A 26,483-nucleotide genomic window follows, 5' to 3' on the forward strand; every position below is an offset into this window, starting at 1 on the left:
CAGTAAGCAGGAACTGGTTATTAAAGAGGACACTTAATATACTGGAAGCAAAGGCCTCATCCTGGAAAAGATGTAGAGGAAATGGATTGTGAAAAGGAAGCATTGAGAGTTGGTAGGCTTGTAATTGGTATGAGTGGATAGTCCTCGGAGATGGAGGGAGGTGTCAAACAGTGCAGATAAATTTAAAGCTGGGGCATTTTAATACAAGTACTGTATAAAATTTCTTGGTATTCTGCTAATCAAGAACAATTCATTGCTCCTTCCTCCTGCCATGCTTCAGTTCTTTGCTGTATTCCTCAAATTTCTCTAGAACTTTCTAAACATGCTTGCTTTTCTTTTTTTATTAGATTCATGATCTCTCTTGAAATCCAAGGTTCTTTTTACCTGGTCATCCTTGTCCTTCCTCCTTATTGGAATATGCTGGTCTTGGTCTGTAATTAGTTGGCTCTTAAACAACGGGTGCATTTCGTTTGTAGATTTGCCTGATAAACAGCTCCTTCCAATTAACTCCACCTATCTCCTAATTTTCCCTTCTCCCAATTTAGTATTTCCCTTAAGGAGTTGTGATCATTATTTCCAAAATGTTCTCCCTCTGAAACTCCAATCACCTGGCCAGGCTCATTTCCCGGTACAGGGTCTAGTATGCCCTGCTCCCTTCATGTTGAAGCCTGATATTCTGCTTCAAGAAACCTTCCCGGATGCTCTTGGCAAATTCTGTCCTATTTAATCTTATGGAATGCACCTCCTTGATTATGAGCCTTGGATTCCCATAATTCGATACAAATGTACTTTTTCGAAAGAGGCTTTGAGAACAAACCTGATTTTTTTTTTGCCCCTGTAATTTTTTGTCATGTCAGCATTCTGGGGAAAAAAATCTGTTTGAGGAATTGGGTGTTGCGCTTGAGAATGACATGGCTGACCTTTTGTGAGTATAATGAGAACCTCCGTGTCAGATAATAAGAACAGAATGTTCAGCAGATCTGGCTGCATCTGTAGGATAAGAAACAAATGTTTCAGGTCAAAGACCCTTCTTTAAAGCCTGGCCTGCAGAGTATTTCCAACATTTTCTGTTTTTATTTGAGATTTTTTGGTATTTGTGTACTCAATGTTGACCAAGGAAGGGATGCTGCCAATGGATCTGGATGATTTTCCGGAGACAGTGTTGGCATTTGTGCCTGCACTAGGTATTCTATTTATCAGAAACATGCTGGAAGACATAATCTCTGGCTGGTAGAGCATGAGCTTTGAGCTAGCTGGGTTATAAGTCTTTACATTCATACAGTGAATCCCTGTAATAATGCGATTGTTGGGGTCCATAAAATCTTGTTGCGAAAAAGCGGAATTCCGCTAAATTGGGGTTTTACTGTATTTCCCTATTTGATTTGCATTCTTGCATCATTTCCATTTCTCCTCTATTTGGAACATCCCAGTTATTTTGTATGCATTTTAAATCAATCCGGCAGCCTGACATCCCTGGCCCTGCCGGGAGCCTGATGCCTGAATCCAAGGACTCATTGCATTGTATCCAAATTTGTGTTAAATCGGTGCACATAAAATTGGGGTTTCACTGTATTTAATATATTGGGTCCCAATACCTGACATCCATTGCAAGGAACTGGCCTTGAATAGGTTTACATTAAAATCTCTCATGGCAGTTCTTTCTTCAGGCTCCCCTGAAGTCCCATCCTTTTCTCCCTCAAGAATCTACCCATATACCTCAAAACTGTAGGGCTTGACCATACAGTGGAAAGTCCTTTGGGTCTTGCCAATGTGCAAGGCTGATTCTATGCAGTGTCAAGTTTTGTAATGGCAAGCTTCAAATATAATTTATTGTAAAAATTATGAAATCAAGGTAGCACAAAGGTGAAGCAATTAATGCTGCTTCCACCCAGCTTCAGTGGCCCAGATTCATTCCCGACCTCTGGGGCTGTCTATGTGGATCTCTGTGTGGTTACTGTACAAATATTTCCTCTGAATGCTTTGGTTTCCTCACAGATTCCCACACTTTCTGGCTCATCACTTGTTACCTATTGTAAATTACCCCTTGAGTATGTGGGAGGCAGGAGACCTGGAGGGGAAGTTGATAGAAGAGTGGGTTTTGGGGAAATTGGACTGAGCCAGCTGAAGGGTCTGCATCTATATTCCAAAGTAAGAGGTTCATAATTATACTTCATTATAATCTTATAGTATAGTCCTAAGATTCTGATGAATCTACTGCTTTCTATGTGAGGCTAATTTCAACATTGTTGTTTGGATTTAGTTTCTCAAGTGAATTACCAATAGTTGTGCTTGTCTCACCAGTGATTAGGTTAGAAGTAACATGCTCTGTTGATTTCAAGAATGAAATATTATCCATTTTCTAAATTGTTAACAATAAAATGGACTAGCTTTGCAAAATTGCTTTGTGAATGATGTTCACACTACTGTCAGAAACAAAACAGAAATCTCATGTCCTTTGCTTCAGAATTGTTCTGCATTTAGATTGTTATCAAAACTATTACAACAATTCTAATTTATTTGAAGAATTGTTTTAAAACACATGGAAGGGAAGATTTTTGATGTTACCAAAGATGACATTTATGCAGATTAATTTGAAACGTCCAGATATCCAGAAAAGTTAAAAGCCACCTTCTTTACCTAAGGAAGTACTGGAATGAAGTTAGACCTGTACTTTCATTGGAAGGAGCAATCTTTATAATGATAATTTGGACACAATATTTTTTGCCTTAGTTCTAGTTTGAATTAACTATATTCTAATCTAAACAGGTGGTGCCTACTATCTCATTTCTAGAAGTTTGGGACCAGAATTCGGTGGATCTATAGGCTTAATCTTTTCCTTTGCTAATGCAGTAGCTGTTGCCATGTATGTCGTTGGTTTTGCAGAAACTGTGGTGGATATTCTGAAGGTAATGCTTAATGTGTCTGTCACTAAATTTTCAGATGCCTATTTACTGATTAAATAGATACTACATTTATTTATGTGTTAGAAAGGGCTATCTAGCAATCATTTGGCCTTTTATTGCAGGAAAATAATGCGCTCATGGTAGATCCAATCAATGATGTCCGAATAATAGGTTGCATTACAATAGTTGTGTTACTTAGCATAACTGTAGCAGGCATGGAATGGGAGACCAAGGTATGTATTAAATACAATTTTAAAATATTGTGGACTAATTGAATTTTTCTATTAACTGTACGAATATTTCAGTAATGTGATAGTTTGGTCAGCACGTAAAATGATTGCAATTGTGGCAGTGGTGCAGAATTAATCAACTTCTTTTGTCTTAATAGGCTCAAGTTATTCTTCTGATAATCCTTCTCATTGGCATTTGTAACTTCTTTATTGGAACTGTTATTCCAAGTAATACTGGAAAAAAAGTCAAAGGTTTCTTTAATTATCATGGTGAGCTTTTTGATTATGAAGATAATTTTTTGACAGGAAAAAAGTAAAAAATAATGAACTTGGGATTTACCAATTTCCATTTTTCAACTTAAACCTATGCAGCCAACATTTTTGCAGAGAATTTTGGACCATCATTTAGAGATGGAGAAGATTTCTTTTCTGTCTTCGCCATCTTTTTCCCAGCTGCCACTGGTATTCTTGCTGGTGCCAACATCTCTGGTGATTTAAAGGTATGTTGGCTAATAAGTAACAAAATATTAATGTCTTTTGAAAATTAAAGATGACTTGTTATATTGAGAAGTTTTGTGACTCAACATATTGCCCTTTAGGACCCTCAATCAGCCATCCCTAGAGGAACAATGTTAGCCATCTTCATAACAACTTTAATTTATATTGCTGTTGCCATCTGTGTAGGTAAGATCAATTGCTTTTAAATTCTAAATGTTCTAACCAGTAGTACAAGAGAAAAAATGTTCATGCCCTGCTCTTTGTGCATGGAGTTTAAAAGAATGAATTTAAAAAAAATGCTTCAACATTGTGCAACAACTTGATGATGAAATGGATAGCTTGACCTTGGGGCTACTAACCAATAGTTTTAGACCCAAATTTGCAGAGATTGAAATCCATTGAAAGCATTTGTGAGGTGCTACCTTAAGAAGGCAGTCAACATCATAAAGGACCCCATTGTCCAGGCCAAATCGTTGGTTACCCTTTACTTCCTATGGATGGTATGTGGCCTACTGAGGTTCTCCAGCATGTTTGTGCATTGCACTCAACCCCACCATCTGTTGACTTTCTTGTTTAAAACCCTAGTCACAATCTCCTCTCCCTGCTCCCTTCATGTGGAAAGTACAGAAGCCTGACATCCAGCCCCTCCAGATTCAAGAGCAGTTTTTATCTGACAGTTATCACTCTTGAATCTCCCAGTACTATCCTAACCATAAACTACCTCAGGACCACCAAAAGATCTGTCTGCAGTATTGAAAATCACTTTTTCTTGCCCTAATTGTAACTATGAATATTTCTTTATCCTTTATTTATTACCAGTATCTCCTTTTCTGCACTGTGTTGGTGATAACTTTCCCCACTCTTGTTGTCAGTGTATCTTGCATATGTTTGGCGACAGCAAGTAAGACTTTTGATTCATCTGTGCATGTTCTTGTGTATATATAACAATAAACTAGCATTAAACATTGAGATTAAAAAGAAATGTGTGTTTTGCTAAGTAGAGATATATGCATTATCAAATTGGATGGGGGATAAACGTCATTAGTGTTTCCTTACTGTTTCCAGCCTAGCTAAGTCACAGATGGAGAACCAATTGGGAATGCTCTGTGGCAAATGGAAAAGATTAGGTTATGGTTGCTTGTTTCCAGGGAGGAAAGGAAGAATAGATGTCTAGAAACCAATAGGTCAAGGTGAAAGGGAAAAATTGTGATGAAGGGGTTTGGCTGTTCACAAAAAGCTTGCTTGAATGAGTATGAGTACCAGAATGACGTTCTTGGCTCACATGCTCCAAAATGGAATTGCCTTCCCATGTGTGGAAAAGATAAAAACCAGAGAACATTGAATTAGGTACTAACTGGAATGACCTTTAAAAACATTTTCATACAGTAACTAGGATCCAAATTGCACTGGCAGGAGAGATAGTGGAAATTACAGGCTTGTGCCCTTCATCGAGGTCAGTAGTTGCCTAAACAAAATGGTAGGGGGAAATCAAGCCCAAAACATTGGTTATGTATCTTTATCTTTGCTACATAAAGTACACTGTTTGACCTGCTGAATTTCTCCAGAATTGTGTTTTAATTTCAACCACAGTGTCTACAGACTTTTGTGTTTTACTTCTAAATGTTTCAATCTTATTTGAATCCCAAAGCTTGCTTGAAGGGGTAACAAGGATGATAGTGAAATTAAAGAAATTTTGCGAAAGCAGGCTGTTGGTGAGGCCACAATAGCAATGCTGTCTTTTTTTTTCTTTGGCTTGGCTTCGCGGACGAAGATTTATGGAGGGGGTAAAAAGTCCACGTCAGCTGCAGGCTCGTTTGTGGCTGACCAGTCCGATGCGGGACAGGCAGACACGATTGCAGCGGTTGCAAGGGAAAATTGATTGGTTGGGGTTGGGTGTTGGGTTTTTCCTCCTTTGCCTTTTGTCAGTGAGGTGGGCTCTGCGGTCTTCTTCAAAGGAGGCTGCTGCCCGCCAAACTGTGAGGCGCCAAGATGCACGGTTTGAGGCGTTATCAGCCCACTGGCGGTGGTCAATGTGGCAGGCACCAAGAGATTTCTTTAGGCAGTCCTTGTACCTTTTCTTTGGTGCACCTCTGTCACGGTGGCCAGTGGAGAGCTCGCCATATAACACGATCTTGGGAAGGCGATGGTCCTCCATTCTGGAGACGTGACCCATCCAGCGCAGCTGGATCTTCAGCAGCGTGGACTCGATGCTGTCGACCTCTGCCATCTCGAGTACCTCGACGTTAGGGGTGTGAGCGCTCCAATGGATGTTGAGGATGGAGCGGAGACAACGCTGGTGGACACAAAAATACTAGGAAAACTCAGCTGATCTTGCAGCGTCCATAGGATATAGAGATTATTACCGACCTTTTGGGCCCGTCCTCCTTCAAGGAATAAGCAAAAAACAGGAAGGCGTCAGAATAAAGACTGAGACTGACAGGGGGAGGAATCTAGACAAAAAAAAGCAGTTAATTGGATATGATACGAGGAGAGGTAAGAATTGATTTTGGCACCGTGAAAGGAGACAGATGGAAATGGGAAAAGAGAGAGAGAAGGAGTGGGGGAAAGGTGTCAGGGAGAAGAGGGTGGCGGAGGGGAGGTTTAACGGAAACCAGAGAAGTCGCTATTAATGCCACCTGGTGGGTGGATGCCCAAACAGAAGATAAGGTATTGTTCCTCCAATTTGTGGGTGGTCTCATTCTAGCAGTGCATGAGACCATGAACAGACATGTTAGCAAGGGAATGGGATGGAGAATGGAAATCAACACTATTGCGGTGGACAGAGCCGAGGTGCTCAGCACCCAGGCTCTCCAAATTCGAGGAGACCACAATGAGAGCACTGGATGCAGTAGATGACCCCTGCAGATTCACAAGGGAAATGTTGCTTCACGTGGAAGGGCAGTTTGGGGTCTCGAATGATGGTGAGGGAAGACGCGTGGATGCAAGTGGAACATCTCCTGCAGTCACAGGGGTATATGCCAAGGGGACATTTGGTGGGGAGGAGGAGTGGACAAGGGGAGTCATAGAGGAAGTGGTCCCTGCAGAAGGTGGAGATAGGAGGAGAGGGGAATATGTCTTGTGATGGGATCATATAACAGGCAGTGGAAATGGTGGAGGAGGAGATGTTGGCCACAGGCTGGTGGGGTGGTAGGTAAAGACAAGGGGAATCCTGTCCTCATGTCCAAGGCAGATGTGTAGGTAATGGAGGAGTTTTAGTCCCATTTATAAGGAGAGATAATGCTTGCACTGGTAAGATACAAGAGAAATGAAACCAAATTGATTCCTGGGATGTGAAGAAACATTAAGCCTGTACACGGAATTTGGATTTTTGGGATGTGAGTTTATTGAGGGGACTTTACAGGAAAGATGATAAGAATGATTTGCATCAGGTGGAATTTTGAACGAGGGAGGTGTAGTTTCAGGATAAAATGGATGCCCTTTGAAGAAAAAGATGAGAAATTTATTTTAAAGTTAAACATGAAAGTCTGCATGTGCAAAGTCTGCATGGAGAAACTCAGCAGGTCATGCAGCAACTGTAGGAAGTAAAGGGCAACCAACGTTTTAGGCCTGACGAAAGAGAAATTTCTTCCATGCCAGTTGTGATTATTTTGAATTCTCTATCTCAGAGAGCTCTAGTACTGAGTTTACAAATTTTCTGAGGTTGAAAATGCAAAATTTTGATTTGTTGGAGAGTTGAAGATTATTGGGCATCAGACAGAAACACAGAGCTGCGATGTGGATCAGATCAAGAAGATGCTTGTTAAATGGCAGAATAGGCTCGACTAGTTTGCATTTTTATATTTCTTGTGTTATCTTCCCCTAAAATGAAAGGCATAGAGCTGTCAGGAATCTTCACGGATAAACACATTGACCTCATCAGAAAATTGGATGCCTGAACTGGCCTGGGGATGTATTAGACTTGAAGGGATCTGATCCTTGATTGTCACCTGGAATCTTTTAGTTTTTGAATATTACCCATTTCTATGATCTTGCATGTACGGCTGAAATTAAAAAAACGCTCGTGTCTTCACTTGTCATTGTAGACCAGGATTTATTCAGTTTGCTCAATGCTGTGAGGCAGATTGGGGACATCAGGGCAAAATACTGCTTGGCATGTATGGTCATTGCTTTAGTTACTGTGAGCCTTTTAGCTCCTGTCAACTTGATTCATTTTGTCAATCTTTAAGCCAAGGTCTGGATTCGGACCCTATTGAGAGCACAGTCTAGATTTACACTTGTGCTCTAAGGAAGATCAGAGGAGAAATGAGTCTTGGAATAAATTTAAAGTGTCTGGCACTTAATCCAACACTGGGAAGGTGGACATGTAAAAGAAAGATGCCTCTCCATGCAGCTCTTTGTATGCTACCTGATGCTCCCTTTATGCCCCCGCCCCGTGCATACACGATATGCATGTTGATTTGACCCTGGAAGAGAATTGGAGCTGAAATTAGAAAGACTTGAATATGCCAAACATCAAGGCTTATGATAATTTGGGCTAATGCACAGTAGAATCAAGAGTAGGTACTCAACCTAAAGATAATTGGCCTACCATGGAAACAGCATCAAATGAATCACAACGTACATGAACAAGTCATGAAATTCGGTGATTTGTAGCAGCGTCACAAGGCAAACATTCATATTATAACCATCTTACAGCATTACTTTAATTAAAAAAAAAGTAGTGCACGAAAAGTAAGGCAGTGTCTTTGGTTCATTGATTATTCAAGAATCTGATGGCAGTGGAGTAGAAGCCGTTGTTATGCAGTTGAATGCTCGTCATTTGCCATATTTTCCGCCCAAATCTGCACTCAGTCTACATCCGATTCTAACAACGACAGTTTTCAACGCTATCTACAACACTTTTTCATCCGGATCATATCTAAACATTCACAAAAAAATGATTACGAGGAATTCTCCTCGTCACTGATATCCTGTAAATGATCCTAAATCAAATCCTATTTCCTGATGATAGCAGAGTGAAGAGGGTGGCCTGGGTGGTGAGGGTCTTTGAGGATAGAGGCTACTTTTAAAAAAAATAACACCTCCTCTTGTAGACGTCCTCGATAGAGTGAAATCTGGTGCCTGTGATGTCACAGGTGGAGTTAACAACCCTCTGGAGTTTATTCTTGTCCTGAGAGTTGGCACCTCCATACCAGGCAGTCATGTAATCAGCCAGAATGTTCTCCATGGTCCACCTGTAGAAGTTTTCAAGAGGTTTTGGTGACCTACCGAATCTCCTCAGACACCTCACTGCCAAAGGTTTTCTAGTTCACATTTTTGTACTGTTTGCCATGTTTCTTTTCTCTTTTCAGGTGCCACAGTTGTGCGTGATGCCACTGGAAGTTTGAATGATACTTTGAGCTCTTCCATAAACTGCAATGGTTCAGCTTCCTGTCAACTGGGATACGATTTTTCTAGCTGCAACACACAGACGTGCAATTTTGGTTTAATGAATAACTTCCAGGTAGTTGCTTTTTTTCCCTATTCACAGAATCTGGACATGGCTGGTGATCTTGATATTTATTCTCCATCCGCAAGTGTCATTTGAAGATGGTAACGAGCAATCTTTCTTGAGCCATTAAATTTATAGTGCAGGGTCACCCATGTTGATGTTAAGCAGGGAATTCTAGAATTTTACTGACGCACTTTGCAGTCAAGGCATTTCGAGCTCATGGTCGTGTGTCTTGCAGTGGAACAGTTGAGATAGCGATCGATCCAATGGAGTTGCTTGCAGTGTGGTGTGAGAATTAGGAGCTGGTGATAACCTCCATTGCTTCATTTCTGAAATTCACTCTATCTTCTTTAATAGGTTATGAGCATGGTGTCTGGTTTTGGACCCCTCATCACAGCAGGAATCTTTTCAGCCACTCTTTCTTCCGCCTTGGCCTCTTTAGTTAGTGCACCCAAAATTTTTCAGGTAATAACTTTTAATTTTAAGATATAAAGTTACATTTTTGTGCATTTAATTAACATTCTTCTGAATCTGTACATTTATAACAAATTTACCCACCTCACTGACAAAAGACAAAGGAGGAAAAACCCAACACCCAACCCCAACCATCCAATTTTCCCTTGCAACCGTGTCTGCCTGTCCCGCATCGGACTTGTCAGCCACAAACGAGCCTGCAGCTGACGTGGACTTTTTACCCCCTCCATAAATCTTCGTCCGCGAAGCCAAGCCAAAGACTGTGAAGAAGACCTCTACAAAAGGAATTTATTTATAACAAGCGGATGTTAGAACAAATAGATTTTAATTTATAATAAAAATCATGTTGAGTGATTCATTGTTCCAAAATATAAATTGGGAGATGCTTGTTATTTCACTTTTGTAAAATGTAAGAAATTTGTTGCCAATCTTTTTTTTTTCAAAAAACAAAAAAAAGCACTTGGGTCAGGACCTATTGAGTTTTACCTCTGGTTCATTTGTATCTCAAATCAGTTGTGCAGGTGTTAGTGATTTTCTGAAAGATAAGTTTACAGATTCTGGTGCTTTCACTTAACAATTTAGCATTTGGTTAGATGGCGTAGTTAGCACAATGCTATTACAGCACCAGGGACCTTAAAGAAATCTCTTGGTGCCTGCCACATTGACCACTGCCAGTGGGCTGATATCGCCTCCAACCGTGCATCTTGGCACCTCACAGTTTGGCGGGCAGCAACCTCCTTTGAAGAAGACCGCAGAGCCCACCTCACTGACAAAGGAGGAAAAACCCAACACCCAACCTCAACCAACCAATTTTCCCTTGCAACCGCTGCAACCGTGCCTGCCTGTCCCGCATTGGACTTGTCAGTAACTAACGAGCCTGCAGCAGACGTGAACATACCCCTCCATAAATCTTTGTCCGCGAAGCCAAGCCAAAGAAATACAGCACCAGCCACCTGGATTTGAATCTGGTGCTCTCTAAGGGGATTGTATGTTCTCCCCATGTCTGTGTAGGATTCCTCCAGGTGCTCCCACATTCAAAAGACTTGTGGGGTTCAGAGGTTAATTGGTCACGTGAGTGTATTTGGGGAACGCAGCTGGAAGGGCCCATTACAGTGCTGTATCTCTAAAGAAATTTAAATTGAATCTTGATAGCATCTAATTGTAAGCTGCTTATGTATGTTCCAAAGCTGATGGTGTGGTAGAGGTGAAGATTTTTTTTCAGCATGTAGTTAAAACTAATTCAGTGGGCCTTAATAGTGACACAGCAGGTAGTACACATTCACTAGAATGTTTTTTAAGCTATGATTGGCTACCCAGATAGGAAACTCTGGGTGCAAAGGACGAACATGCCACCCCCACTCCCCCTTCAGAAGAGCTTACTTTCACCGTCTCCAGAGATGCCAGTCTTCCACACTGTTGTCCACAAGGATTCCCTTAAAATTCAGACCATATTTGGGGTCATAAAAGGTCTCCACCCCTCTGCGTGTCATTGTGTGGTGTCATCAGAAGAATTTACTGGTGGTGGTGAATGTTTTGTTCCAGAATGCAGTGAATCCTTCAGCCATTCCAGAGGGAGTTGAGACAACTGCACATCTGCAGTGGCTAATTTGGATGGATGAGGGCTGTGTTGTTGCTGTGGATCTTCACGCGTTATGCTTTTTTTTACAAAAAGGGAAATGGGTGTTTTTTTTAAAATTTAGAGATCCACCACACTAACAGGCCATTTCGGCCTACGAGCCCCTGCTGTCCAATGTGTGCCCAATTAACCTACACCCCCAGTATGCTTTGAACGGCGGGAGGAAACCGGAGCGCCCCACCCCCCCATGTAGACATGGGGGGAATGTACAAACTCCTTATGGACAGCACTGGATTTGAACCCCAGTTCCAATCGCAAGCACTATAAAAGTGTTGCACTAACCGCTACGCTGACCGTTCTGCCCTGCTACGCCAACCGACAATCGGAATCTACAGGTATTTTGATGGTGAAAGGTTGGTTGTAGAGAAAATGTGAAGCTAACCTTCCATTCCTCCTCAACTGACACTAATGCTGCCAGGTATCATCAAATGTTGCACTGGCTCAAAATGCAATGCATTGGAAGCTGAGGAGGAAAATTAACATCCTCCAGCCGCTTGCCCAGTGAAATCTTAGCCAGTGCAGATCTATGCAAGGAGAATCATGTTTGGCAAATGATTTGGACTTTAAGGAGATGTATCGTGCTGTCCTCTCACATTCTGCGAGAGGACGAGTGATTCTTGATGAGTTCAGGCTTGTATTTGCATTTTTAATTCGGGTTTTTGCTTTTAATGCTTGGCAAAATCGGTTAATTTAAGTTATGAATCTTAATACTGTTGGGTCCCATTTATTTAACTTTTGAGGTGTAATGCATAGCCTGTGTATCCAGTTATATTGTATCAAGACTTGAATCTTGATGCGTATCAATCTTTAGTCCATCAAATTGGAATAACTCGCCATCATATTTTAAATGTTTTAATTTTTTTTGGAGATTTGGCATTGTTGGCAAGGCCAGTGTTTGTTTATTACTCTGGAGAAAAGAGCGATGAACTTGTGCAGTTCCTCTGGTGGAAGATGCCTCTGCAACACTGGATGTTGGTTTCAGGGTTCAGACTAAGTAAGAAAAATCAACCTTGTAACATTGATGGAACACCAAGTCAGGGTTGCAGAAGCAAACTGCTGGTGGTTATGTTGCAATGCATTTGGAAGTCCTTGTCTGTCCTCACACTAGAATTCATGAGTTTGGGAGGCTCCGTCAGAGTAGCCTTGGTGAGTGATGTGTGTATTTTGTATATGGTAATGCATTTCAGCCCCTGTGTGCAGATATCATGGAAGAAATTGAGTTGGTTGAAGTCTGCTTTTACAGAAAGCATCTCAAAAAGTTGAAGAATCAGTTGCTCAGCAGTTTTTTTTTAAATTTATTATTTTTCACACCATAAACCACATTGACCATGATACATACATTTTCCTTTTCAAATATATACAGTGTCATTTTCTCCCCCCCCTCCCTCCTCCCATCCCACCCTGCCTACCTCCCCCCCATCCATTTAAAGTACAAAATCTAAGATACATTAAACCAGTCAAACAATGTTGTCATTCAATAAAAATAAACAAGAAATTCCACTGAGTCAATTCTTTTCATTTCCTTCTCCTTTCGTTAGTTTAGGTAGTGAATGTCCCCGGTAGGTTTTCTCTATTGTGTTTCATGTAAGGCTCCCATATTTGTTCAAATATTTCCATATTATTTCTTAAACTATATGTTATTTTTTCTAATGGAATACATTTATTCATTTCTATATACCATTATTGTATTTTCAAATTATCTTCCAATTTCCAGGTTGACATAATACATTTTTTTGCTACGGCTAGAGCTATCTTAACAAATCTTTTTTGTGCACCATCCAAATCAATTCCAAATTCTTTGTTATTTATGTTACTTAGGAGGAAGATCTCTGGATTTTTTGGTATATTGTTTTCTGTAATTTTATTTAATATTTGGTTTAGATCTTCCCAAAATTTTTCTACTTTCTCACATGTCCAGATTGCATGAATTGTTGTTCCCATTTCTTTTTTACATCGAAAACATCTATCAGATACTGTTGGGTCCCATTTATTTAACTTTTGAGGTGTAATGCATAGCCTGTGTATCCAGTTATATTGTATCATACGTAACCTCGTATTTATTGTATTTCTCATTGTTCCAGAACATAATTTCTCCCATGTTTCCTTTTTTATCTTTATATTTAAATCTTGTTCCCATTTTTGTTTAGTTTTACCTGCTCAGCAGTTCTTAACGTCGTTGCCAACTCCTTTCAGTTTAAGTTTATTTGTCACCTGATTGTACCAGTACAATACAACAAAACACCGTTCTCTGGTCCACTGTGCAAAACACTGGTACAGACACAACACACATGGACAAACAATAGACACACACACACCTATTTACATATATTAAAATGCAGGTGGTCCCCTACTTACAATCTATGTGACATGACTATCTGTATATACGACCAAAAAAACCTGTATAAATGAAAGAAAAAATATACGTGAATATAAAAATTACGCATCAGGTCCCGGGGATTCAAGGGTGTTTAATTTGACAAACCAACATGGTGGCACCCTTGGGCCAGGAGGGCGCTGCGGCTCCTCTGCTGCCGAATGAGTTCTCTTTTCGAGACCCAAAGGCGGTGGTGGACCCAATGTTCGAGGTGGGGGAGGTGAGTGGAAGCCGGGTGCTGGTGGGCTGGGCTGTGGACGAAGTCCTGCGGCTGCAGTTTAAGCATGTGTTGGGCCGGAGTATCATACGTCTGACGCGTCCATTTCAAGATCCAACGGGTCGGTCAGAATGGAACTCAGACATATGTTGGGGACCATCTGTAAATATAATTAATAAATAGTAGAGTCACAGAGTTATTTTAGCAGTCATTAAGCAGGTCTCGCTGCCCATGAGAAGAAGCTATTTCTCAGCTTGGTGGTTCTGGCTTTGATACTGCTGTATCTTTTTCCCAATGAACCTGGACCATTGCCCTCATTTCCCCTCCCATTCATGTACCCATCAAATTTCTCTAAAGGTTGACATCAAACCGGCATCCACCACTTCTATTGGCAGCTCATTCCACACTTTCCGTCTGAGCGAAAAAGTTCCTTCTAAGTTCTCCTTAAACATTTCACCTTTCACCCTAAATTCATGTCCTCTAGTTTTTTGTCTCGCCCAACCTCAGTGGAAAAAGTCTGCTAACACTTAACCTATCTCTACCCTTTTATAATTTTGTTTACTTCTGTATAACTCCCCTCATTTAAAGTCCTAACCTATTCAACCTTTCCCTATAACTCAACGTACAAGGTTGTTGCCAGGGTTTGAAAAGCTATCTCTGCCTTTTTTATTTGTACTGATCTCTTTCCTGTAATTGGATGACCACAACTGCACTCAATACTCTAAATTTGGACGTACTGATGTCTTGTGCAACTTCAACACAACATTCCAACACCTGTACTCAATACTTTGAATTATGAAGGACAATGTGCCAAAAGCTGCCTTTACAACCCTATTTAAACTCATCATTATTTGATATTCAACCTACAATTGTGGTGTCATCAATGAATTTGAAAATTGAGTTCATCCATAAGTTGGCTGTATGTGGATATAGAGGAAGTAAATATAATTTTTTGCCATGAGATGATAATTGAGGGGTGAATGTACATCCTTGTGGAGCGCTGGTGTGGCAAGTAATCTTAGAGATGTTGCTGCCCACCTTCACTGTGGTCTGCTAGACAGGAAGTCTCTGGTGTATTTGCTTGGAGGAGGGGGGGTGGGGTGGGATGGGAAAAAAGGAGATTGGGAGGGAGTGATGGGGATGCTGAGGCTAAGGACCCAAAGTTTGGTGATGAGTTGGGTTTGCTGGGAACTATTGTATTGAAGGTAGAATTGCAGTCAATGAACAGTAGGTTATAGGTATCCTTGATGTCCAGGTGTTACAGGGCAGAGAGGAGGGCCAGGGAACAGTGCTTGCTTTGGTCCTGATTGGATGGTTTTGCAAGGGTCATGGCTATGATTTTATGACTAGCAGAGCATCGTCAATCACTTTTATAAAAGCCTCTGACATACGCTCCTGAAAAACTATCTTCTATTAAATTCATAACTAATAATTTTCTTCCTTTTTTAATTAGTAACATGAATGAATGAAGAGCCTGTGATGTTAATGTGGGCAAGTGAAATGAGCTTTGCAGAAATTGGATCCATATGAATGAGTGTCAGGAAACCAGATTATATCGATGGCTGAAAATGTAGTCTTGGGAGTTTGTAGGAGTCTTGGGTATATGCTGGTGAAGCAAGGACCAAAGGATTTGATTATCCTTGCTGGTCAGAAGATAACTTTGTATTTCAATTCTATTACTGGTGAGATTCCGTAAGAGCAATCTCATCCCTTCCCCTCATTCTTGAAATACTATATTTGATGTAAAAGCTCACTCAACACTTTCCATTTGAAATGTTATATAATTCATGGGATGAGGGTGAAATTTGGTTTCTGTGTTTGCCATCACTGTTACCTTAAGCTGGTGCAATTAAATCACAATTTTCTGATAGTATTTCTGATCTTGGCTCAGCACCAACCTGTCAACATCTACAGGAGCTCCATGGAGAGCATCTTGGCTTGGCTGCATCATAGCGTGGTATGTTGCTGTAGAGCACACATGTCAAACTCAGGCCCGCGGGCCAAATTTGGCCCATGATATAATTATATTTGGTCCGCAAGATCATATCAAATACGTATTAGAGCTGGCCCGCTGGCCGCCGCGCCAGTATAGCGCATGCACAGCTAATACTACAAATCCCAGAATGCTTTGCAAATGCGTTGGCACCGGCCCGTCAGCCCGCTAATTGCCCCCACCTCCTCTGTTTACTTTCATTAGCGTCTGCGACCTGTTGCCTAACTCACATGTAATAAACCCCTTACGAAAAATGGCCAAACGAAAGACAGAAAACAGGACCTCTTAAGACAGGTGGGAGGCAAACTCTGACCCCAGAGTTTGATGAACTTGCATCTAAGAAGAGGTGCCAAGTATCTGGTTTAGACCCAGGTGCATCAGAGTAAATCACAGTGTAGCAAGCTAAGCTTGGATTAATATTTTCTTTGGTTAACTTTGGACTGTTCATAGTTGAAAGATTGGATTTTCATTGAAGCAAGTTGATATTTTTTTGACTTGTTGGCTTGTGAAAAAAAATACATTTAAAAGGAGGTTAAAGGCTATAGAGAAATATTATTTATTGAATATTTTATTTCTCATTTGTTAATGCTTCTTCTGGAAAGAGTTTAACCAAAACTATTATTAAACATTTATTTTAATAAGAAAAAGTTTAACATTACATATGTTGAAAGAAGAGAAAACATGCAGATGTTGTTGAAAATTTTCAATAAATATTTCGTTTGGCCCACGACTTAGTCCAAGTTTTTAATTTTGGCCCTCCGTGAATTTGGGTTTGACACCTCTGCTGTGGAGCAGAGCATAAAAGTGGCAGAGGGGATCATTGGGGTCTCCCTTCCCCACTCCCCCATTGAGGTTATTTACCGGGATTGTTGTTGTCTAAAGAAGGCTTGCAAAATCAGTGAGGATCCCGACCATCTTGCGTGCAGCATCTCCATCTACTCACCTCAGGAGTTTAAAAAAAAAATGGTGGTGCTACTGGTGTGGACCCATGGAGAGAGAAAGACACCTGCAGGGTCCAACTGCCTAGTCCGGCTGCCATCAACTCTGTACAGGCTTTGAATAGCTCCTAAAAGGAGCCAACAGTAGTTTTATATAAAATCCTGTGACTGTGGGGTCTGGACCCAAGATGGCAGCGCCTATGATCAGCAGCAGCCACCAGGGGGCTCCAAATTCCTGGAAAGCAGAGAACTGGCGCAGGGCACCAGAAAAAGAGGATACCAACTCCTGTCTGAGAAGGAGAAACAGAGGAGGTGACCCACAGGATGTTGACCACAGTGGTGTACCAGTGAGGGGTTCTGTGGCTGAAGGAGCCATACAAGTAGCAGGCTGGTGGTGACTCGAGACCAGGAAACCACAGAGGCCATGGGGTTCTGTAGACTGTGGCCAAGGCTGCAGTGCTGGGGACTGACTTAAAACTGGTTGAAAGGGTCTGGGATGAGAGAGGGTGCTGAATCGTATTGGAGGGTTGGATCTGGAGATTGGATTGCCAATGGTTTGGACTGGACTCTGTGTGGCTGCAGGAGCTCTGTGTGTGTATATATGTGTGTATATATATATATATATATATGTGTGTGTGTGTGTGTGTGTGTGTGTATATATGTGTGTATATATGTTTGTGTGTATATATATGTGTGTGTGTATGTGTGTATATATATATAGTGTGTGTGTGTATATATATATATGGTACATATATATATATGTGTATATATATATATGTGCGCGCGTGTGTATACATAGTGCAATTATATAGGTATATGTGTGTGTGTATATACGTGTGTACGTGTGTATACATAGTGCAATTATATAGGTATATATATGTGTGTGTATATACATGTGCACGTGTGTATACATAGTGCAATTATATAGGTATATATGTGTGTATATATGTTTGTGTGTATATATATATGTGTGTGTGTGTATGTATATATATATATATAGTGTGTGTGTGTATATATATATATGTGGTACACATATATATATATGTGTATATATATATATGTGCGTGCGTGTGTATACATAGTGCAGTTATATAGGTATATATGTGTGTGTATATACGTGTGCACGTGTGTATACATAGTGCAATTATATAGGTATATATGTGTGTGTATATACGTGTGCACGTGTGTATACATAGTGCAATTATATAGGTATATGTGTGTGTGTATATGTGTGCGTGTGTGTATACATAGTGCAATTATATAGGTATATATGTGTGTGTATATACGTGTGCACGTGTGTATACATAGTGCAATTATATAGGTATATGTGTGTGTATATACGTGTGCACGTGTGTATACATAGTGCAATTATATAGGTATATGTGTGTGTATATACGTGTGCACGTGTGTATACATAGTGCAATTATATAGGTATATGTGTGTGTGTATATACGTGTGCACGTGTGTATACATAGTGCAATTATATAGGTATATATGTGTGTGTATATACGTGTGCACGTGTGTATACATAGTGCAATTATATAGGTATATATGTGTGTGTATATACGTGTGCACGTGTGTATACATAGTGCAATTATATAGGTATATGTGTGTGTATATACGTGTGCACGTGTGTATACATAGTGCAATTATATAGGTATATGTGTGTGTGTATACGTGTGCACGTGTGTATACATAGTGCAATTATATAGGTATATGTGTGTGTATATACGTGTGCACGTGTGTATACATAGTGCAATTATATAGCTATATATGTGTGTGTATATACGTGTGCACGTGTGTATACATAGTGCAATTATATAGGTATATATGTGTGTGTATATACGTATGCACGTGTGTATACATAGTGCAATTATATAGGTATATGTGTGTGTATATACGTGTGCACGTGTGTATACATAGTGCAATTATATAGGTATATGTGTGTGTATATACGTGTGCACGTGTGTATACATAGTGCAATTATATAGGTATATGTGTGTGTGTATATGTGTGCGTGTGTGTATACATAGTGCAATTATATAGGTATATGTGTGTGTATATACGTGTGCACGTGTGTATACATAGTGCAATTATATAGCTATATATGTGTTGTATATACGTGTGCACGTGTGTATACATAGTGCAATTATATAGGTATATATGTGTGTGTATATACGTGTGCACGTGTGTATACATAGTGCAATTATATAGGTATATGTGTGTGTATATACGTGTGCACGTGTGTATACATAGTGCAATTATATAGGTATATGTGTGTGTATATACGTGTGCACGTGTGTATACATAGTGCAATTATATAGGTATATGTGTGTGTATATACGTGTGCACGTGTGTATACATAGTGCAATTATATAGGTATATGTGTGTGTATATGTGTGCGTGTGTGTATACATAGTGCAATTATATAGGTATATGTGTGTGTATATACGTGTGCACGTGTGTATACATAGTGCAATTATATAGCTATATATGTGTGTGTATATACGTGTGCACGTGTGTATACATAGTGCAATTATATAGGTATATATGTGTGTGTATATACGTGTGCACGTGTGTATACATAGTGCAATTATATAGCTATATATGTGTGTGTATATACGTGTGCACGTGTGTATACATAGTGCAATTATATAGCTATATATGTGTGTGTATATACGTGTGCACGTGTGTATACATAGTGCAATTATATAGGTATATATGTGTGTGTATATACGTGTGCACGTGTGTATACATAGTGCAATTATATAGGTATATATGTGTGTGTATATACGTGTGCACGTGTGTATACATAGTGCAATTATATAGGTATATGTGTGTGTATATACGTGTGCACGTGTGTATACATAGTGCAATTATATAGGTATATGTGTGTGTATATACGTGTGCACGTGTGTATACATAGTGCAATTATATAGGTATATGTGTGTGTATATACGTGTGCACGTGTGTATACATAGTGCAATTATATAGGTATATGTGTGTGTGTATATGTGTGCGTGTGTGTATACATAGTGCAATTATATAGGTATATGTGTGTGTATATACGTGTGCACGTGTGTATACATAGTGCAATTATATAGGTATATGTGTGCGTGTGTGTATACATAGTGCAATTATATAGGTATATATGTGTGTGTATATAGTGGAGAGAACTCTGCAATGGAGTTCACAGTTGTTAGTGTTTAGACTATTGGTTTTTGATGTGTGTATTAAACTCTGAAATACACTAAACAGTTCTCATTGACCGTTCCCGGCCCGGGGCTCGGCTGCCAACAGTCGGGCTGTGTGGGCTGCCAGGGTTTGCCTGGTGACGGTGGCCTGTGTTCGGTGCTCGGGCAGCGATGCGGGCAGGCCCGGTCTCGGCTGGCTGCCTCTCCCCACGATGCGGCCGTTATCTCAGGCGTGACCTGGAAAAGCTTCAGGCCGCCCACATCCCTCCCTCTCTCTCGCCGCTGCTCTCACCCACCTCGGTCACTGCCTCTGGCCGTGGATCGCTGCGTGGTTCGGTCCACCGCCTGTTCACTCACATAAGCAAAAAACACTGGAACAACAACCAACCTCATCGACTGTTCATTTAGAATGTAACATACATGAAATTCTTTAACTTTTGTCTACTGTAAGACAGAGAGTTGCCACTTTGATCAGCGCCCCTCACAGAAACCTACACCTACCTCGGCAGCACCATTTCATCTGATGCAAGTATCGACAAAAAGATAGACAACAGACTCGCCGAGGCAAATAGCGCCTTTGGAAGACTACACAAAAGAGTCTGGAAAAACAACCACCTGAAGAAACACACAAAGATCAGCGTGTACAGAGTCGTTGTCATACCCACGATCCTGTTAGGCTCTGAATCATGGGTCCTCTACCGGCATCACCTACAGCTCCTAGAATGCTTCCATCAGCGCTGTCTCTGCTCAATCCTCAACATTCATTGGAATGACTTCATCACCAACATCGAAGTACTCGAGCTGGCAGAGTCCGCAAGCTTCGAATCCACGCTGCTGAAGACCCAACTGCACTGGGTGGGTCACGTCACCAGAATGGAGGACCATCGCCTTCCCAAGATCGTGTTATATGGCGAGCTCTCCACTGGCCACCGAGACAGAGGTGCACCAAAGAAGAGGTACAAGGACTGCTTAAAGAAATCTCTTGGTGCCTGCCACATTGACCACCACCAGTGGGCTGATATCGCCTCCAACCGTGCATCTTGGCGCCTCACAGTTCGGCGGGCAGCAACCTCCTTTGAAGAAGACTGCAGAGCCCACCTCACTGACAAAAGACAAAGGAGGAAAAACCCAACACCCAACCCTAACCAACCAATTTTCCCTTGCAACCGCTGCAACCGTGCCTGCCTGTCCCACATCGGACTTGTCAGTCACCAACGAGCCTGCAGCAGACGTGGACATACCCCTCCATAAATCTTCGACCGCGAAGCCAAGCCAAAGAAATATAGTGCAATTATATAGGTACACATGTAGCCAGTGGGTAATTTGAGAGGAGAGAGTAACGAGTTGCTGTTGAGAGGAAGTTCAAACAAAACTGTTTTACAGACGCACGCAACCTTTTTAAAAACCCTGCGTCACGCGCCTTGATGATGTCACCATGTTGTGACGTCATGATGTTCGGCAGCCGGTTCGCTGAAACTTGTAGTGCTGCTACATGCCCCCAAAACCGGCTCAGAAAGGTCCAGTATGTCTTTGACAGACGGCCATCCCGTGGAACTGTTGGGTGTGGCACATGCTGTTCTGTGTGCAGGTTTTAACCGGTCCACTGTGAACGTTTGCGGTTGTCTCCCAATGTCTAAGACTCATGTTGTCCTAGAGTTTTGTAGCACTTTATATGATCCTTTGTAAGATGTTTGTAAGGGTGGTCCTGTCTTGGGTAAACTTGTACCTCTCACTTTGTTCGTTTTAGATTGGTCACAGTGTTTGAACTACCGAAAGAAAATAGACACACACACCGAGAGCAGTTCAGATTATACAAATGTTTATTACAAATTCAAAAGCTGATTTCACACTACAATATGCAAGCCCTTCCCAACTATACTTATCAATGCTTGGACTGGTCCCAACTGCCGAAGCGAGGCAACGACTGCACACTTGTAGTAGGTTGTCAGAGCGCCGGTAGCAGCTTCTCCACCTCCCCTGACCGGGACGTTGGCTGGACTTCAGAAGTTCTTCTTCTTCTTGCTGAGAGATGTTGCCACCTCTCGGAGAGTCTCCTAACTTCAGCAGCGGGACCATGACTTATATTACCCAAAAACTGCTTACCCAAGCACCTATTCCCAGCACAGCATGAAAGTTAAGCAAGCAAGCTAGCATGCTAGCTTAATTAACGAATAACATAATTTTCAGCTTATCATTTTTAATACAATGGTTTATTCTACATCAAGGCTAGGCCTCTGACGGTCTGTGACCAAAACAAGCAGGAAGATTAAATGTTCTCGGTACACAGATGTCCTTTCTTCAGATAACAGCATCTCTGGCCCCTCGGTGGAATTTTTCTTATGTCTGCTGAGTCTAAAAACAATTAGGTTCTCAGCCTTGCAGAACCCAAAGCTGCAAGTTTAAAAAAAAAATGGGTTCTCAGCTCTACAGAACCAAGAACTGGAAATTAAGAAAAAACAGGTTAACTAAAATAGGTTAGAATCTTCCATTACAGGTCCGTGTGCACCCCTTTGGATGAAAACATACTCTCAATCTGAGTTTCTTGAAAATGAAGGAAGATTGTGTGCCATGTCTAGAAGCTGGTATGGGAGCTAGTTTTCCTACCCACTCCCGCAACTGGTAGAGTGTCACTGACTGCTGGTTCCCATCCACAAGGAGACGGCACGACCTCTCCAGGATGACCAGAGGTGCTCCATTGACCAGCTGTTGATAATGAGTTGAGGTCTTCTTTAGGCACTATTCTGATGCCTAGCAGCCCCCACGGAAGTTCATCTGCCCAATCTGGTTCCTATAACCGGGCCATAAGTGCTGCCTTCAGGTCTCTATGGAACAGCTCTATCATTACCATTGGAGTGTGGATGATAGGCCGTGGAATGGCAGAGCTGCGTTCCTAGGAGTCTAGATAAAGCACTCCAGATGGCAGAGGCAAAATGCAGACCTCTTCCAAAGTGACATGTGGGGCAAACCGAAATGAGAGATCCAAGACGAAACAAAAGCTCTTGCTCCACCTCCGGCTTCCTAGTTAACCTGTCGATGATGGTGAATAAATATCTGAATTTCCCTGGACACTGGGATTGGACCGATATCAACATGTATGTTGTCCAAGTGGCACTTTGGCAGTTCAAATGGCTGGAGTGGAGCTTTTACATGCCTTTGTACCTTCTGACAGTCCACGGACTTCCTCGCCCACTGCTGCTCTGTCCATCACTAGTCCAAAATTTCTTTTTGGGCCCGTCGGGGTCACCCATTGTAGCCACTAAAGTCGCAGTGGGTAATTCAAGAGGAGAGAGTAACCAGGAACTTGTGCCGCTACACACACACACATATATGATTATATATGATATAATGACATTTTATCTCTCTATGTTTTTCTTCAGTAAAATTAAAATGCAGGGAAGCATCTGTGGTATCTTATGTACATTTCAATAAAGGAATTTGAATTGCTAAGAACGGAGTGAAAACACAGATGCTGGAGGAACTCAGCAGGTACCTTAGTTATACCTTGAAGGGCTCAGGCCTGAAATCTTGATTATATATCTTTACCTCCTCTGGATGCTGCAAGGCCTCCAGAGTTCCTCCAGTGCTTGTATTTTTAACTACAATCTTAGCGTCATGCTTAACTTGAAAGGAACCAAAATTTTTGAGGTTTTTTTAAAAAAAGCAATCAGCTTGTGGAATAAGGATGCAAAGATTATCCTTTGAAGTAACTTGAGAAAGTAAATGTAATCATTAAGTGGTAATGATGAGAAGTGTGTCAGCTGTTTGCAATCTCTTCAGATACTGGCCTTTAAATACAGCTGCTGAGCTAAAGTTCCTCTTTAGAAATCCATTTAGTATTATGCTATGAATAATTGGATATTTTCTCCCTAGGCCCTCTGCATGGATAATATTTACAAGGGGTTGTATTTCTTTGGAAAAGGATATGGAAAGAATAGTGAACCAATTAGAAGTTACATATTGACATTCTTTATTGCTGTTGCCTTCATTCTGATTGGTAAGTGAGTTTTTAAATTCTTTAAATTCTATTTTAAAACGAGGTTGGCTTTTATATTTCTGCAAAATATTTTTAAGCTTTAAACCATTAGGAAATTCCTGGGCTAAAAACAGAAAATAATTGGACTAATTCAGTATCAATGGCCTAAGAGTTAACTTTTTCTGTCACATATTGAACCTGAAATTAAAATTTTTTTCCAGCAAGGTTAAGACATTTGTTATTGCAGTATTGGTATTAATATAAAATGTTGCATGTATAATTTAAAGTTTTTTTTAAACTAATATATATTTTTTTAAACTTCTGTGAGAAAGATTAATCCCCCCCCCCCAAAAAAAAACTCAAAATCAAATGAATCCAAGAGAACTTTTGAAATAATGCAGTGATGTAGTTTGCACAAATTTATAGGTGAGTTAATGTCAAGGCCCAATGTTTTGGAATAGTGTGGTACCTAAAATTTGCTGGCAAGATTTTGCTCACACTAATCTTGATAATGACTGAAGTAGTTCACTCACAGCAGAACTAGTTTTAAGATTGCTGAAGGCATGACCTGAACGTTCTTTAAAATCACAGACGCGTTTCTCCTGCAATCCTTGCCACAATGCTCCGCTTTTCTCCACATAACAAACTTCAAATAGACTGACCCAAACTGTGATGCCAGTCATCACACATTTTCGTGGTTTCAATAAATTGCCTCTCAGGTTTAAGTGGCCAGAAATGCCAGAAGAAATCTTGCAAAAATCAAGACTTCTGAGTGGTGGTGCCAAAAAACATGCCAGTTTCAAGGAAGGCACTGTGATCAATACTTCCTGCTTGAGCAATGTTTATACTAGTTCCCGCTCACATTTTGACCTCTGAAAATCTCAAGTACATGATTGTAGTGCTTGCAAACATTATTTCAAAATCCTCCTCTGTCCCACTGATAAAATCCATATGAATATTTTTGGTAATTGGTAGTGAAAAAACTGTACACAGCATAAACATGTATAAAAAAAACTGTAAACATATAATGAATGTAAACAAACTGTGCAATACAGAGAGAAACAAAAAAAAATAAAGTGCACAAGTAAGAGTCCTTAAATGAGTCTCTGAGTTAAAGAGTTTAATGGTGAAGGGGGAGCAGCTGTACCTGAACCTGGTGGTGTGAATCTTGTGGCATCGATACCTCTTTCCTGATGGCAGCAGCAAGAACAGAGCGTGTGCTGAATGGTGTGGGTCTTTGATAATTGCTGCTGCTCTCCAACAGCAGTGTTCCCTGTAGATGTACTCAGAAGAAGTGAGGGTATTGCCTGTGATGTCCTGGGCTGTGTCCACTACCTTTTGGAGGGGTATTGGTGTCCCCATACCAGATCGTGATGCAGCTGGTCAATACTCTTTTCACCGCACCGTGACTATTTTCCTTTCTAATCGCTTGCATAGATTAGAATGTTGTTGTTGTTGTCTATGACTCATTCAAACAAATCCGTACTAAAGTTGAGTTTTCCACAGTTTATTAAACATTATTATCAGTTGCCTTATATTGTTACAAGCCATTAAACATTGTTAGACAGTACTAAACCTTTGCTCAAAGATGGTTAAACTCTCGATAACATTCTAAATTCCTTCCCATTTTGTAGAACAAAGAAAACGAGCTAACATGTAATCTCTAACAAGCTGTAAGACCTTGGGTCAAAGATGTTGCTTTGGAGATACTCAAAGAATATGTAAATAACATCAATGCAGACTGGTTACAACTTGCAATTCATTTTAATCCTTACACCTCTGTAGAAATTTACCATTTTGATTAAAATCTAATTGTTAATATGGACAATTTTCATGTTTTTTTTTCAGCTGAACTGAATACTATTGCACCTGTTATCTCAAACTTTTTCTTGGCCTCGTATGCACTTATCAACTTCTCATGTTTTCATGCTTCATATTCAAAAACTCCAGGTCAGTATTTTTAGTATACATTGTAAATGAATATACTGTAAATTACAGGAGCTCAAACCCTCGTGTTATTCAGATTCAGATTTATTGTCCAAGTACATATACATCCCTGAGGTTCCTACAGGCAAGGCAGAATTACTACAAATTGATACAGTACAACTCCGATTATCTGAAATGGTCGGGACCGGGCCAGAGAACTGGTCAGTTTTAAAAAACAATCCAGTAGCAACAGCAAATTGTAACAGTTTTTAAATAAACAACAAGAGAAGCCTTTTTAAGCATTAAAATAATGTTTAAATCTCACAAAATAATATGCTGGCCACCAATCGCTTCTGCTGGGAGCCCAGGAGCCAGAGGTCCCCACTTTCCGCTGGTAGCCCGAGGTCTCTGGTCAGTTCGGCTCCAAAAAAAATTTCAGGTAAACGAGGATTTTGGAGTTTTAAAAAAAATTGTACTCAACGTAAACAGTTAGCACAATGCTGTTACAATGCCAGCAATTGGGACTGGGGTTCGAATCCGTGCTGTGTAAGGAGTTCTGTTACGAGCCCAGAGGACCCCAAAACCTAGCAGCAATAGATATTCACCAAGACAAATGGTTATTTAAACAAAAGTTGCTTTTAATTATCTTTAAACATGAAAATAAAAGCACAGTTT

The 26,483-nt window shown here is 40.6% G+C and overlaps 1 protein-coding gene across 2 annotated transcripts in view; it reads left to right on the forward strand.

The window, feature by feature from the left end:
* The window catches only part of slc12a1 (solute carrier family 12 member 1), a 93,543-nt gene that overhangs the window by 18,786 nt on the left and 48,274 nt on the right, over positions 1 to 26,483 (forward strand). For both annotated transcript variants that reach the window (XM_069902832.1, XM_069902833.1), the window contains exons 5-13: positions 2,767 to 2,906; positions 3,026 to 3,136; positions 3,292 to 3,403; positions 3,506 to 3,633; positions 3,733 to 3,817; positions 8,944 to 9,095; positions 9,441 to 9,548; positions 23,780 to 23,903; positions 25,731 to 25,832. In XM_069902832.1, the coding sequence (XP_069758933.1) occupies positions 2,767 to 2,906; positions 3,026 to 3,136; positions 3,292 to 3,403; positions 3,506 to 3,633; positions 3,733 to 3,817; positions 8,944 to 9,095; positions 9,441 to 9,548; positions 23,780 to 23,903; positions 25,731 to 25,832 (1,062 nt within the window). The remainder of the gene's footprint in view (positions 1 to 2,766; positions 2,907 to 3,025; positions 3,137 to 3,291; positions 3,404 to 3,505; positions 3,634 to 3,732; positions 3,818 to 8,943; positions 9,096 to 9,440; positions 9,549 to 23,779; positions 23,904 to 25,730; positions 25,833 to 26,483) is intronic.

Source organism: Narcine bancroftii, chromosome 11 (genome assembly GCF_036971445.1).
Source record: "Narcine bancroftii isolate sNarBan1 chromosome 11, sNarBan1.hap1, whole genome shotgun sequence".
NCBI lineage: Eukaryota > Metazoa > Chordata > Chondrichthyes > Torpediniformes > Narcinidae > Narcine > Narcine bancroftii.